At 36.3% G+C, this 16,709-nt stretch overlaps 1 protein-coding gene across 2 annotated transcripts in view; it reads right to left on the bottom strand.

Annotated features, from left to right (window-relative positions):
• Positions 1-16,440, bottom strand: part of LOC110061642 (protein phosphatase 1B-like) — a 17,376-nt gene extending 936 nt beyond the window's left edge. Inside the window, exons 1-6 of one of the 2 annotated variants that reach the window (XM_020768520.2) lie at positions 15,471-16,440; positions 14,561-14,638; positions 11,136-11,175; positions 3,525-3,636; positions 1,742-1,796; positions 1-1,119 (exon numbers count right to left, since the gene is read on the bottom strand). The exon at positions 1-1,119 is cut by the window's left edge and continues 936 nt beyond it. In XM_020768520.2, the coding sequence (XP_020624179.1) occupies positions 1,093-1,119; positions 1,742-1,796; positions 3,525-3,636; positions 11,136-11,175; positions 14,561-14,638; positions 15,471-16,316 (1,158 nt within the window). In that variant the 5' untranslated portion in view covers positions 16,317-16,440 and the 3' untranslated portion in view covers positions 1-1,092. Of the gene's footprint in view, positions 1,124-1,741; positions 1,797-3,524; positions 3,637-11,135; positions 11,176-14,560; positions 14,639-15,470 lie in introns of both variants that reach the window. The other variant, XM_020768582.2, reaches the window with a different exon arrangement.
• Between the last annotated feature and the right edge of the window lie 269 nt (positions 16,441-16,709).

The following is a 16,709-nucleotide window of genomic DNA, read 5'->3' as shown; positions in this document are numbered from 1 at the left end:
TAATTACTTATCAGAGATCAGATTTTGAAAGATACTTGTTCCTTCGAATGAACTTACTAATTAAACTAACCGTTAACTTCACATTGCAATAGACCTTTTCTTGTGATCAGTTAATCTTAATGCTCTTGGTTGTCTACAAGTTTGTAAATATATCCTAGGCCAGAAAGTGCCAACAAGCTGGCAGTTTACTCTGTTTTCATTAAATATCATCATCACCATCACCATTACCATCGTCATCACCATCATCGACGAGCAAACATCCTGTTAACAGATGGCCTTTGGCAATGGTTTGGACCACATTGCTTTGATTCTCGCACTAAAGTGCATATACCTTAGGATTGAAAAATGCTGTCTGCATTAAGTATCAACAATAAACAATACGACCTTATGGACTTTTTGGAACAACAAATTGGTGCGTTTTTCCTTCTTGCATTAATGGTCAAAGATGCTGATTTCGTTTAACAACAGAAAAATGTTTGAAAAAGGAACTGCTAAACAGTTCACCAGTTTTCCAAAAAGTTAGTAGGTTGTGTTGTTTAGTTCTTGACAGCCTTTTTCAGTCTCGTATATACAGCACTGCATTATCTACACTAAACGGAATTGACTTCAACTATGGGAAACTACAAACTGTGAGACAAGCAAGAAATTGAAAATGTCCAATTAAAAACAGAGGCGCAAACAGAGTGCTATCAGTTTTAAAGTCAACCCTTGCATGCTGAAAGCCAATCAGGGAGATGGGTAATGTTTTTAATTCAAAACATAGGAGTAAAATCAAAGGAGCGATAAGCTAACTGAATACATCACAATAGTCTCCTCTTATAATCACAACCAATTGTAAGCTGACAAGTAAGGACAATGTACATTTTAAGATTATAATAATAATAATGAAGACTACATGTCATCAGCTACTGGTTGCTTTAATTTGTTACACTGATCAAAAGTATACTTCTTGAAAATTTCAGAATACAAGTTATATAAACACATATCAATCTTGAAACTGTCTAATACCACATCTAGGTCTACTTAAACAAAATAATCAAACACATCACAAAAACTGTAGCTACAGAATGTCCTCGACTCTCAAGCTTCTCTTCAGGAAAGCTCCATGGCTTCTTCATTCTGACTATCAAAACAAAGCATAGAACATTAACAAATAAAGGCAGTCAGCTGTAACCATTGTTAAAGTCAAACCTGTGCTTCAGAATTGAAAACGTAAGCCATAATTTGCAAAGAAACTTTGAAGCAAGGTTTCCAATTTGACAATATTAACTTAACTTGTTGGTTGTTTCTTGCAGTACGTTTAAGGGCAGGGCTGTTATTGACTTAAACTTGACTCAATATCAGAACAACATCATTATGCCAGAACATTGTAAAGTTGGGTTGACAAGAAAAACATCAGGCTTAACATTGGCTGTTATCACCACCAACACCACTCTTGATTTACGTTATGACAAGTACAGGTCTAAAAATGAAGAATTTGAAAATTTGATTTCTAACTGTGACAAGAATAAGACTCAAGCAATAAATATAAGGCACTGAGGCATTATCGTTTATTGTTTCAGAATTATTGTTTATTGTTTCAAATACTGCAGTTAGAGAATTGTACCTTAACATATTAGCTCATATTGAAAGCTAGAACCTTGGCCTTTCTAATAAAATTTGTATTACATCATGTAGTACACCTTGAGTCTTCAATAAGAATTCTGCTATGGATCATATTGATACAAACAATTGATCTCACCTCCTCTGTCTGTTTAGCTATCAGTTTTTCCAAAGTGGTGTGAATGAAGACTTGTCTAGAAAGATTGTAAAAGCACTCATTTTAACAACATTGCAACAGCCATTGAGATATCCTTTATCTAAGGCAGTCTTATAAAAAACTGTAAACGTACCAATACTACATGTATACACGTACTACTCTTCTCAATAAACCAAGTCAGCCATTTTTTTAAATACCCACATTGCACCTAAATACAGAACGTTTTCTTACGTGAAATTGTTCCTTTGTTTTTTTACAGGAACACTTAACATACTTGAAATGTTACGTAAAAGTTGTTTCAGAGTGGTTTTCAATTGACTTTCCAAAGTAATTAAAATTGTTTTTTTACCACATTTGTGTGGTTATGGGTACAGCCAAACCTCTATTAAGTGGCCACCCCTGTAAAGCAGCCAGTTATCAAAGTCTTGCAATTGTTTCCAGTTAAATACTGTAAAAAACCCTATTAACTGGCCACCTCTATAAAGCAACCTGTGGCCACCTTTTGGTTATTTTGACGATGGTTTTCTATTGTCTTTACCTCTATTAAACAGCCACCCAAAATTAATATGGTAGTTTGGTTTTGTTTTGGACAAGGGGATGGCAGATAAGAGTCCGAAATAGAAAGTGACCACTGATAAAACTTACAAACACACATTCATTACTGTCTTTGGCCAAGTGATTCCAAGTTGCCTTAAAGAATGTTTTTATTTGAATAAATTGAAGTTTCTATTTTATTAAATTAAAGTTTGTATTCTATTAAATTAAAGTTTGTATCTGAATAAATTGAAGTTGGCAAATGGTCCTTCCAAAACCATGGCTCTCCCAGATTTTTGGCGAATTTCATGGGTCTTGTAGTCTCAGGTTTTTTCAGCAGTCATGTGTGTCCTGCAGTATTGATTTTTTCACAAGCATGTCTTGGAGTCTCGATTTTTTGCAAGGCTAAGAGAGTCATAAGGTCTGGATTTGCTTGTTCTTATAAATGATGTATGCAAGTCTTAAGAGTCTGATTGTCTAAACGTCTAGCAATCGCATTTAAACTTTGAAGTCTCCGTCTCACAATTTAAAAAGTCAAAATGTCTCAAGCTCACAAAAAAAAAAAATGCTAGTCTCGCCTTCTCGCAAAGTCTTGCGTTTACTATAAACCCTGCTTATATAGCCTAAATCTGATTCCTGACAAATTCCTTTTGTTCCCAACCCCAAATAAGCAACCACCTCCCATTTCCCTGAGGGTGGCTGCTTAATGAGGGTTCAACTGTATTTTCTTTATGTAGTCAATGGTTCATTGCATTATGTGTGAATGGGAGACAGCATGTTGAGTGGTTAGACCATAGGCTTCAGTACTCTTCTGACAACTCGCTTGGGTTGTTTCACAGCAGACTCAAGTTCAGCTCCTCAGCCAAGCTTGTAACATAATCAACTGGTCTGGGATTCTCCATTTAATATGTTCTATTTGTAGTATTTGTTTCATTATTCCGAAAATCCCCTTATGGGAAGATGATAACAAATAAATTTAATTCATTATCTATTTTTCATGTAATATATCAAACACAAGAGACAGTGTTTCATTGTTGATTTTACCTTTAAATGCTTAATAACTATAGAACAAGCTCAGTGTTTCTTGTTACTGAATTGTGTCATATACATGTTGAAATTGACCTTTTCAAAGAAATCCTCAATGTTGTATGTAATATATTCACCAGAGACCCAGCTGTAGTCACTGATGTGTCAATGTTTGTGTGCATGTTTCTGTGAAGGTAACACTTACTTAGCTGGGAGTCCTCCACCTGGCGGCAAGCCTTTGATGTCCTCACTGGACAAACAATGCATGGTATAATACAAGTCAACAACTCCAGGGTCACTGCTATCTTGGAGAACAGCTACAGCAGAAAAATACAACATGTCACTGCCAACGCTAATGGCAATGCCAATAAAAATGTCATTGAGGAACAGCTATTTTATATGTTAGTCATAGAAAAGCTCTTAGGGATGCCTGAAGAAATGACAGGTTTTTTTTTTATATACATCAAAACCAGGTAGCAGTTGATGTTCTATTTCTTCACAGCAATGTCTATCTGTAATGCAGAAAACTGATGCCCTAACCCATGCCTCTAATTTTGATACCTGTTAATGAGATGAATATCTTTACAATAATACCACAAGTGGCCTCTAGTCACCTATTAACTATCTATCTATGTGAACCTTACTGTATCTTTCTGCTAGTTACAATTTGTTGACTTGTATTTGTTGCTGCTTAGGTTACAAGTCAGCCATTAAAATCATGTCTCATTAAGAAACTTCTCTTGCATTTAAGTTGTACACTTGGTCACATAAAGTTGTAATAGTTGTCATTTGAGTTAAAATTTATTTCCTATTCAATCCACCTTGTGCGGTGGATTGAATAGCCGATCAATGAGAAGAATCAGTCAGCCTTGACCAGATCTCACCATTGGCTTCATCCACAAGAGATCTGGGAACAAGATTGAGGTTACTCCAAACCTTCGCGGGGCTACTTTTTCCAAATTTTCTTTTTTCTAACCAAATTAAGGTCATTCCCCAGTATTGCATTGCGCATCCCTATTGCACATAATTTCACGTGTGAATAGCGTGCGTGCATTAAAAAATGGCGGCTTTTTCTTTACGGCTGGACCTCGCCATGGAGGTAAATCATCATTTTCTCGCAAACGAGTATGGTGACCTATCATTTTTTTCTGTTGTTTTGACTTGAGTAATAGATTTCTCTGTGTAAAATAAATATGGACCAATTCTCAGTGTAGAACAAAAAGCAATTGTTGGAAACGTGAATTTAGCAAGCAATCGTGACTACAATCATGGTGCTATTATAAGGATTTGTTGGGTATAAACAGGTGCTGTTGCTCGTACACGAACATGGGGACCCCCCATTTTTATTTCAAAATTTAAGTTCCTATAATGTACACAATCAATAGGCAAAGTTTCACAAGAATCTCAGTGCAGGTTCTATTTCAGTGGAATGACCTTAAAGTTCATTATTCAAGGTAACATTTCCAAAAAATGAAAATAAAAACTGTCAAGGTGTCATAATCCCCAAAAGGCATGGACTCCTCAGCGACCTTTTCGCGGCAAACGGCTTAATCCAGAGACCCTTTAGCAAGTACCTTCAATTTGGGGTTTCATGTTCATCAAGAGTGTCTTCTTGTAATCATGCTTTGGCAATTGCTTCTCAGTTTGTTTTTGCTTTGTTGCACATCACTTTTCCCAATTTGCCCTTTATTGTTGACCACCGGCCTAAAACGTGCGTACCTAAAATGTGACTGTAACACTATCGCTTTACCGCGAAGCTCAACTTTCCATACTGTAAACACTAGGGGTTCTGTTATTTCATTGGCTGGCAGCATTTTGAGTTGACATATTCCTCTGAGAAGGCGTGACTATTTCTAAATCTTTAGAAGGAAAAAACTTGTACTTGTTTTTCGAGAGAATCCCTCCTCTATGGTAAGCTGTTTGTAGCAAAATTTAATCTTTGCAATATATGTTTAATGCTTTAAATAATGGTTTTATTTAAAGATATAAAAAGGCATTCAATCCAATGGCAAATATCATTTTTGGTTCAATTCAATCTTTTAATTTTCATGATTCAATCCAATACCTGGAATATTGATTCAATCCAATACCTGGAATATTGATACAATCCAATTCCTCAAATATTGATTCAATCCAACACCTGGAATATTGATGCAATCCAATACCTCGAATATCGATGCAATCCAATACCTGGAATATTGATTCAATCCAATACCTCAAATATTGATGCAATCTTCCTGGGCCAAGCGTGGCCAACAGGAACGAGAGTAACTGAGCACTAGAGACCACTGAAAACATGGCGGGTGAAGGAGAACTAGATTTAGAAGTTGAGTTTCCTAGGTTCTTACGGACTTCTTGGATAAAACGGAAATAATTTTTGAGAATTTTGACTCAGAAGTTGCAGAAGCGCATGCCAAAGTTCTTGATCAAACCATTAGTCTGCTTAGGTAAATGAGGCATTGCTACAACCGAGACACAAGGGACATGGAAAATTTAGATTCCATTACTGCTGCTTTTGTAGATGTAAGTTAACCAATTTTTATGTGACAAACATATTTGTTCATTAAAAGCTGTGTGTGCTAGCTTTTTGTAGCAAATAACGTAAACTGTAGCAAATTTTGCTACCACATTGGTCTTTAGTATTGTGCATATTTCTGCTGTCCAATCATTACTGGCATACTAAACTTTGAACTGTAATCAAAATTTTTGCTGTGCCATGTACACAGTGAAACATGTTTGTCACAAAAACTGCTTGTGTAAACCTGGCTTTATGTTATTTTTGAAATAAGAACCTTTAAATTTTACAAGACAGCATTCATTGAACATTGGGATGTGTTTTAAGTTTTTCAATGTTGTTGTCTCATGTTTTGCATTATTTAACCCACATGTGGTACTTCTTTCCTAAAAACCATGTTTTTCTTGATGTCCTATGACAAACATCGCACAAATTTGTTGCCAATATTATCGGTTACCCAGGGCTCAAGGCTAACACTACTGCCAACTAGCCACACATTTCAGTTTTGCATAGTAGATTTTGCACTTTCACTAGCCATTGTGACAATCATGATGGAATGGAGTACTGGTCTACTGGATGAAAACAAAATTGAGAATTATCCTGACAAAGTAAAACTGAAGAGAATAGAAACTAATGAAAACAGGGAAACTATGAGTGGATTTCATGGAAATAATTGCCTTAATAGGCATATGATAAATATTTAACTATTAAAGGGAGATAAAAGAAAATGGCAACACTGATAGAAGTACATCAGAGATTGAACATAAGCATATTCAAGAAAAGCAGGATTCGTGTTTATGGGAGTGAAATTTCTTAGTGATTATTATTAACATTTTAGATGCAACAAGAAATGTCCAAGATTGACCACTCTTATAAAAAAGTCAGTGAAACTGTGTTTGAAAAAGGCTGGCTGGTGCAAAGTTAGTTTTGGCTAGTGACATGAGACCTGTTAGTAGCCATTATGCCATTGCACCAAGAAGTTAGTCTTGTGTCCTGGGTACTTTTGAAAATAAGATAACAAATTAACCTTGGGTTACAAGGCAGAGTAGTGCACATGGCAGTTATGAAATGCCCTGATTTCTCTTCAGTTTAGTTGTGTTGCTAGAAGTTAGGCATTCTGTAATTCAAGCAGTTTATGAGTTTTGTATATCAATGAAAAGAAAGATGAGAAAATAATTTACTTGATACGCGGTGAGGTTTTCTGTTGTGAATTGAGTTGGAAAAACACTTTAGTGGGGCCATAATCTCCTTTACCCAGCCCACACACATGTAGTATTATGCAATTGTCAGTTACCCAAGTTTAACTGTCACAAATTCTAGAGCCTCTTGGAAGATGTCTACTCCTATTTGACTTGATTCTCTTAATGGATCTAGTCTTTCCAATACAAATGACTGCACTGAATCATGTCGTCCCAGGTCAATTTCTTCAACTACAACATTGTTATCACTGTCCAATGGAGTTGGACAATCAGGATCATCACCATAGTATTCAAAATCATATGACTTTCCATTTGAAAGGGGGTTTTCAGGCTGCATCATATGATTAAGCCACATTTGAAACAGCAACCAGTCTTTTTTCTGCTCTTACATTTTGGTGGTTGAAAGCTTCAGTGAACTGGCAAAGAGCTTGGTTTATCCTTGGTTGAAAAACTAAGTGTAAGGTGAAAAGATGCACTGAATTGTCAGTGTCGAGGATGCCTGACAATTCCATACTATAAAAAGTGTAAAAGTACAAGTGGGAAGCACAACAGAAAACATCCCTCCACAATCTTTCAATTCGTTGGTTGTGTTCATGGCCCTGCAGTGAAGCTGCCCCTCTCCTCTCTTCTAACCTACACCATGGTATCGCACACACCAACGTTTTCAACACCATCATCTACTCGTACTCTTGAAGGCCAAAATTCTCCGTCTCTGTTAACAGCATCCAGAAACAATTCAAGAACTGTTCTGCTCTATTGTTGGCACTACATTTCAAAAACATTATTCTCCGAGAAAATCTGTCTATACAGCCGTGAATTAGTATTTTCCATCGGATCAGAGAGTGATGTCCATCCAGATGCCAAAGCGAATTTACCCACCCCATCCCAAGACAGTATTTTGGGGATCTAATTTTGCTAACCTTTCTCTTATTCTTCTCCATTGAACCCATAACCCAATGGACTTAAAGAAACCTGCAATGAAGTTATATCCAGTAGCACTCCCATGGTTAGAAATGTACTCTTGAATGATTTCAGTTCCTTATCAGGTAAGCTGTCCAAACCCCTCATATCCTCTAAGCCATCCCTTGTCACTCTTCTGTGAATTGTCCATCTCGAAACTCCAATCATCTCTGTTATCGTTGTCCAGATGAATCCTAGGCCTCAAAGTTTCTCAAGCACCTCAACAGGAATTTTAAGAAATGGTCTTCCATGATTTCCTCTTTTATTGCTTTCTATTGTAATGGAATCCGCAGTAACAGTTGACGGAGTAATAGCTCTGTAGCGCAACACACTGAGCACATCTACAAAAGCAGCAGCAATGGAATCTAAATTTTCCTTGACCCTTGTGTCTGGGTTGTAGCAATGCCTCATTTACCTGAGCAGACTAATGGTATGATCAAGAACTTTGGCGTGTGCTTCTGCAACTTCTGAGTCAAAATTCTCAAAAATTATTTCCGTTTTATCCTAGCCTGTGAACAGGCTCCCGGCGAGGACGGAAAAAAATTTCGGCGAGCATGAAACAGAAGAATTCAGGGAGCAAAGTGATCGGAGCCTGTAGACTTTGTTTTTGATGTGCCTATCTGCCCTTTGTGATAAGCCTGTAACAAATCAGTCAATGAGGTAATTAGACCTGTCAAGAAGCTACATTTTCGGTACTTGCAAACAGTTTTAATCGAGCCAATACTTTTAGAGAGTTTAAAGCATATTTTGCAATACTGAAATGAGCCTAAAGAAATTATAAGCACATGATGGAGGTGTCAAACTCTGCGAAGCGATGAGCAGATAACAGCGGAAAGTCCAGAAACCACGCCTTTGACCTCTAAAAAAATTGCAATAGCACTGCCAAACCGCTCCACTCCACTAGCTTCTACTTAAAATTCCTCCTTGTAACAGAACATAAAGTACCCTTCAGTCGTATAATTTTACAAAGATCTGTCAAATATTCATCTCAAATATGTCAACAATAGATCATTTTCACGTGATGTCATCAAATATCAAAATCCAAAACTAAAGAGCCACGAAAATTTTTATCCTCACAAGGCATAAGGGGATCTAAACTTAAATCTGTTTAAAACTTTTCAGCTCAATAGTGTGCTTGGTTTAAAAACCAGTGCCGTTTGAAGTTCAGAGTTATGTCGGTGTGTGACATACCATTCCGATCGCGTTTGTGGAGAAATGTACACTTATCTAGTGAATTTTAGCCTTTTTAGGAGTTAAAGTGTTAGGAAAAGTGCTTGTGTAAATGTTTGTTGGTTCAGTTCAGATAATCAGTCACCTAGATAACCAAAGTAAGTTCCAGATGTTTGCACTATTTTCCGGCCGCCATGTTGGTGGAGCACAGAGCTCCACCAACATGGCAGCTCCATACTGGGCTCTGTAAATTTGTGCAAAACATTTCGACGAATATCTGAAGTTTGGGAAAACACAGAGACCCAAAAATTGGAGAAGTGTCTCCTTTACTTGTCTCCTATAACATTAAAATTTCTCGACTTTATCCACTGAATAGTGTTCGATTTATTTTTTCATTGCGTGACAGTGAAAACCATCTATTAGCGATTTAGCCAATCATATCATGATACCAGGAGCTGGTATCATAGAACGGCGGCATCAATGATATTGAATGTCTACAGGCTCCCTTGCTTCGTTCGGGCTCACCGGGAGCCTGTTCGCAGGCTAGTTTTATCCAAGATGTCTGCAAGAAACTTAGGAAACTCAACTTCTAAATCTAGTTCTCCTTTGCCCGCCATGTTTTCAGTGCTCTCTAGTGCTCAGTTACTCTCATTCCTGTTGGCCACCCTCGGCCCAGGAAGATTGCATCAATATTTGAGGTATTGGATTGAATCAATATTCGAGGTATTGGATTGAATCAACATTTGAGGTATTGGATCGCATCAATATTCAAGGTATTGGATTGCATCAATATTCCAGGTATTGGATTGCATCAATATTCCAGGTATTGGATTGAATCAATATTCCAGGTATTGGATTGAATCAATATTCCAGGTATTGAATTGAATCAATATTCCAGGTATTGGATTGAATCAATATTCCAGGTATTGAATTGAATCAATATTCCAGGTATTGGATTGAATCAATATTCCAGGTATTGAATTGAATCATGAAAATTAAAAGATTGAATTGAACCAAAAATTTCATTTACCATTGGATTGAATGCCTTTTTCTATCTTTAAATAAAACCATTTATTTAAAGGATTAAACATACATTGCAAGGATTAAATTTTGCTACAAACGGCTTGCCATACTCCTCTTTAAATGAATTAATAGGGTATGTAGAATCAACGGTTTGCTGTGAAATTTGGCCAGAACATTCACTGATAGATACTGAACAAAATAGTGTTGGCAAATTATTTTATTTTAAATACTTTTCTCACGGCAACCTCTAATGCAACACATTACGCGAATTTTGCAATAGTGGAACTTGACAGATCATATAAAGATAACCAATAAAAATACAAAAATGCTTACACCCTTTGAGAGATTGATGTTTTGTGATTAACACTGCACAGTTATTTTCCATCAACAATCGCATTTCAACAGACTAAGTCAGACCAGTCGGTCGTTTTGGTGTTAACTGCTTCTGCTACCTTAGGAAAGCAATCAGCAAAAAAGAATATAATTTTATCAAATTCTACATTTCATAACCTTGCTATTGATATATAGTTTGTGGGGGTTTCCTTGAAAACAGTGCGTATATGAATTTTTTATCTGGAGGATACCCACGAAGGTTTGGAGTAACCTTAAAGAAATTTTGTAGGCAGGAAGTAACAGCTGGTCATCAACATTGTCCAATGAAATTTGCAAAATTGTCTGACAAATTTTACACTCTGATCAGACATTATGACAGAGCACCAAAATGAGTTTTGGTGCTCAGTTTGTAGACCATGTTTGCTTTGAAATTTGTTAAAAATCCCAAATTGAATTCTTTGGTTTGTTTTGCTTTAACAGTTTCTCCAGACTTGCATAAAACATGACCCTGGCTTATGCCTGAGCCTGAAGAGCTCCTTGGAATTCTCTTCATTTCAGATACTTATTACTCTTCTATTTCATCTCATCACAATGTACTCTACAAAACCACACATACCAGCTATTCTTTTCTCCAAGTCAGCATTTAGTTCTGCTTCCTATGAAAGAAATAATAAAACAGATTGGTCAAAACTAATTTTAAGAAAATAATTATTGTCAAAGGCAATAATGTCACTGCAGGGAGAAAACAAGGACTGTACTGAACTGTGTTGTGGTACTGGGAATCAGATCAACAAACAAGACTTCTTTCAATAGCTGGTGAGGCTATTTGAAACCAAAAAACCAAAAACTACCCAGGATCTCAGACTAAAAATTCTTTGGGATTTAGAAATTGAAGACAGCTAATAAATTATATTAATTTTCATGCAAGGAGATTAGAAGAATGCTACAAAACAGTTTACTGACTCATGAAGTTGTTCAATCTTACTATTAAGCTTTATAATAGTAAGAAGAAGCAAAGCAAAACCAAAGCCAAGTTGTTTTGAACTCATTTGTAACAGGCAAACATCTGGAAATGGATCCCACCTTTCCAAGACTGAACCCAAGATAATTATTGGAAGTCGAAAGTATGGTTAGAATGAAAGGTTAACAGGATCAGGGAAGGTAGGAAAGCAACAGAGAATGGAGCCATGAAGTAAGGCTGGTCGGACAACCTACAAAGGGGCCACCTTAAGTTACAGCAAGCAATGTTTTAGAGTATTGCCTTTTTTGATACCATACTAAGTATTATTTCTCCAGTGCTAAGTTTGAATAGTGGTGTAATGAAATTGCACTCGTTTGTTCACTTGACAAGTTAGTTGGTCCATGTGCTGTAAAGATCCTTGGTCAAATCTGCTGAAGCTTTGCACATACATGTTATAACTTTTTGAGAGTCATCAGACAGACAAAATTCAAGGAGTTTTCAAGAACAAGAAATAGTTGTCAAAGACTAAGCTTCATTCAATAAATTAGTATTCCTAATCCCTTTTTTTAAGGTGGCTCCCTATAGTCTAATGATTGCACTCGTGCTGAGGACAAAAGCTTAAGTAATCTGTGCACACTTAAAAGAAAACATCCATGTTTTTCGATGTTTTATGATGTCAACAAGAGCTAGTGAATTTTCTCACATTTCCCTTAGTGAAATTCCATAAAATTTGGCAGACTAGTAATATATATTCTACTTTTGTTGGAGCTCATTTTGCAGGGAAATCTATCTGACCAGTTTTACCACAGTAGTAAAAGACAAAAATTTCCAAACTCGAAAACATTGTCTGTACAAACCCTATTTTTTGTGTTTAAACTTCATATCCCGCTTGATTTGATGAATTGTGAAAATTTTGGAAGATTTTGCTGAAGGAAATTCAAGAAGATCACAAATAAAACCACTAAAATGGTAAAAAAATGCATTTGTTTGGGCATTTAAAATTCAAGATTTAGGGCCAAAAATTTAACAGAGATGATGGTAAAACGCTATTTCATCATTGCTTATAACATTTACTTAGTTTGAGAGGACTGGGTATAAAAACAAATGCAAAAACAGCATTCAAAACATAACACTAGCATGAGCAACATGATAAACAATTACCCTATGGAGCCACCTCAAATTCCTATTTAACATTCAGTTGAGTATTTTACAGTTTTTAGATAGTTCAACCATGGTCAATGACATTAGTCTCTGTGACAAAATTTTGAAAACTTAATGACCACAGTCATTGGCTACCTGACTTGCACTTAAGTCTAAGGTACAGAAATATAATTTAACAAAGGCACAAAAATAAAATACTTCTCAAAAATTGGTACCGTGGCGCTTTCTCAATGCTTTCCAATGTTGATGTTAATCACTTTGTTCTAAACACATGCCTAATGTTTGTCACCTTTAAATTCTTTTACACAGCTAACCTTTGCAGCACTTGACCGTTTACAATTAAATGCACATTTTCCCATCACTAACTTATATTGGAAATGAAGGGAAAATCAAAAATACCTCCTTGAATGTGCTACTGTCACTATTGATCACATAGCCTCCAAACTCATGTTGGGGCTAATCCCACATGAGCAGCCTTGCAATGAGCCCAAAATTGAGGATATAAAGATCCAGTTTTGCTTCATGTACATATATCCACATTTGATACCCACCATTTGTCCTATTGACATCACTATGTATAAGTCACTGATGGACAAATTTTCCTTAGTAAGATCATATAATTTTTAAGAAAATGAAAGTGGCATAAACAAATTACTAAATTTCAAGGACTTTTCATGACCTAAATAATTATAAAGAAATCAAGTACTTTTCAAGGACCTTAACCAAATTCAAGGACTTTTCAGGATAACCACTAAAATTCAAGACCATTTGAAGATTGTATGATCCATAGGGAGTATTCAAAGGTGGTGTTTTAACTGACCACATGTTTCAATTTAAATATGAGACTAAATTTCTCCAAATTTGTTAAGAACAAATTTAAAAAGCCACTCAAAAAACTAAAACAAAACAATAAAAGACATTGTTTCATGCAACATTCAAATGAAATCAATGGTGCAATGATGCTTTATCAATTAGCTTTCATACAGAATGAGCTACTTATTGCTGGCAAGCGCAGAAGATTAATAAATCATCACATTGTATATGCTACCGTTTACATTAACATTGCAATCATGAGTAGCCAGGCACAAAGGCCTTTTGATTAGACTTGTCCTTGAACTGAGTCATCTGTTACAGAAATTACAAGATACAATATTACACTAGTGTGAATGTAAGTGGGGTCTCTTGTGGTTAGATAAACAAAAAGAAAAGGTACAAAGAAAAAACAACTGAACTTGTCAAAGTTAAATGCACTGGATAAGCCAAGATGCCCCAACACAAATGTGGGTTTAATATCTGACACTAGTCATAATTATCTGAGTTTATTCAACGGCAGTTAAATAAAGATATACTGAAAAACTGAAATCTTAATTGCAGGATTCAGGTTTTGCATTGTAATAATCCATCTAGTATTAGGGGTTGTGAGTGATGTCCAGCAGAATTTGATTTCTAGGTTTGGGTCATTGTAAGATTCCTCAGCTCCTGTTCAAATTTATTTACTTCCACCTTTGAAACTTCTAAAATCAAGATAAAAACATTTTAGTGTTTTGCCCAACCAGTTCTTATGAATCAAAGAAACATCTCCCAACTGTTTGTAATCTTCTGATGACTGTTATTTGTTCTGTCATCTGTGGTCAATCCAAGCAACAAAATAATGTCTTCTTTCCTTTTACAGCCTTGCCTTGTGTTTAACAGAAAGTATGGGAAGGTGCTCCCTTCCCTTGGACAGAAGATTGTATATATATCATTCGTCTTTCAATGTATGTCATACACTACACCACATTATGTTAAAGCTTGAATCTGCCTTCAGAGCTGGAATCTTATAAGATGAATAATGTATGAAGCCATTACTGGAATACATCCATATTTAGACTACAAAATCCTTCAAGTCTATGTATCAATGTACTTTAATTGTATCATACCATTTTCATAGCTTCTTCTGAAACCTTTGGTGCTCCAGCAAAAGTGATTAAGATCACACTCATGTTATCACGACTTCCCTACCAAAGTCAAAAGTGAAAGTACAAATTAACATGATTGACATGAAGAAAAGCATGCTATGTGCAACAGGAAACAATCAGTTATTGGGAAACCTAAGAAAACTTCTTTGGGCATAAATTTACAAAGATGGTTATGCACTAAGTTTAACAAAAACAACAATGACAGCAAGCATATAAACAGTAAAATCATGGCTAAACTGCAATTTAATAAGTCATCAGCATATTGAAAGCTGCCATTACTCAAGAATATGTTAAGATCAAGGTTTGTAAAGCTGTTAAGTGAAGTGTTGTTTAGATCATCACGCAGTTATTGCAGGCAGGATTTTGTAAACTCATTTTATTATAACGAGAAGCTTTTAGAACTTCCTGAAATATTTTTTCCTTGTGCTAATGTTAATATTAATTCATCCTCTGAAAAGAGGAAAAAACAACGAGTATTAGACCGAAAATACCTTCACCTGAATCCAAATGACCCATCTCTATGAAAATTTGGTACCGTTAAAAATAAAGGATTCTGAAAAGTACGTTTTACTACATAAGCACAACGTTACACTTGCGTATATAAACCAACAAATTTGACTGGAATAATTTGTCGGAATATCAACCATATCGGCTGACTATCAAAATACTTGTGCTGAATTTCTTAAAGCATTTGATATATTTATAAGATAATTCTCTTGAGCTTAGTTAACAAGCCCTTAGTAAGAATGATGAAACGGATGGTTACTCTCTCAAATTTGGTACAACTGTTTTGGTCATGTTCAAACTAACTGGTTTGAACCATCGGCAAATAAGTGATAAAATAATAACCAAAATAAAGACAACAGCTCACCTTAGCCAGACAGGTGTCGAGAAGCTCACTGCAAATAAGTTCTAAATCGTCAGAAAGTAGCATTCTTGAGCGAATATACTCTCCCACCTCTTCGTTGGTCATCACATCCCAGATACCATCGCAGCCGATAACGATAAACTCGTCCACATCTTCTTGTCTTGAAATCACAGAAATCTCAGGTTCGGGAGAAACCAGTTGTTTGTCTGGACCTAAGTTATTATCCATCTTGTACTCGAAATCTCCTAAAGCCCTAGAAACTGCCAAAGAACCGTTTACTCTTTGAATCATAACACTCCCCCCCGCCTTTTCGATGCGAGTTTTCTCATCTGGATTAGATGGTTTGTGATCGACTGTGTGGAAAGTCACTTTCCCATTGCTACATAAAATAGCCCTAGAGTCTCCACAGTTTGCAAAGATAAATTGCTTAGGAGTAATCATGGTTGTAACGGCCGTTGTACCACTTTTGTCATCCCCGTTTAGCCACGCTGGGAGTTCTCGCATCGTTTTGTCCAGCTCAAAAAATCCCATCTTGATGCCGTTTTTAAGCTGCTCCAAATCAGGCGAAGATGGCCCACTTTTTAAGGCTGCTTTAAAATCATCACTTGATAAAACACACCCTAAAAGATTCTCTGCACAATATAGACTCGCATTAGAGCCTGCATGACCGTCAAAAATGCCAAAAAATGACCATTCTTGAAGCTCTTGGTTCAACCCAGTGATATCAGTGTGTGCATCTTCCATTTCAATACGCCAACCTTGCATGGACGCGAGTCCATAGCAAAGGCCATTTCCCGACGCAGACTTCGTCAGTTTTTCAGTCTTTGGCTTGTCTAGAAATGCACCCATTCAAAATAATGGACATTCAGCCACATTTACTGCCACAAAGTCGCTTCTAAAAGTTTCAACATACAAAATTTCTAGGAAAATGTTGGTTGCAACAGACTTTTTGCAGCTAGGACCCAGGCTTCCTCTCGGAGCCCAAATTTAAGGAGCCGTTCAGCGGCTGTATTTTCAAACGTAAATTCGGTCATGTAGGGGGTCATGTAGCAGTCAGATCACAGTTTTGATACCCGTGTTTCAATCTCCTTTTTCTCTAGAACACTTGATCCTTTGGTCGCCAAAAATGGCAACACGCAAGTTAACAACACAAACTTCGGATTTTTGATAGCTAGGCTGACGTATGTGCCGTTGCCATGGCAACACGAATAAATATAAACAGGCCTTTAAAATCGGTTTTGT

The sequence above is a fragment of the Orbicella faveolata genome, unplaced genomic scaffold (genome assembly GCF_042242905.1).
Source record: "Orbicella faveolata isolate gen_17 unplaced genomic scaffold, um_ofav_v1 contig_24, whole genome shotgun sequence".
Lineage (NCBI taxonomy): Eukaryota > Metazoa > Cnidaria > Anthozoa > Scleractinia > Merulinidae > Orbicella > Orbicella faveolata.
Note: the sequence above shows the minus strand (reverse complement) of the source record. Positions and strands in the feature narration are given on the sequence as shown.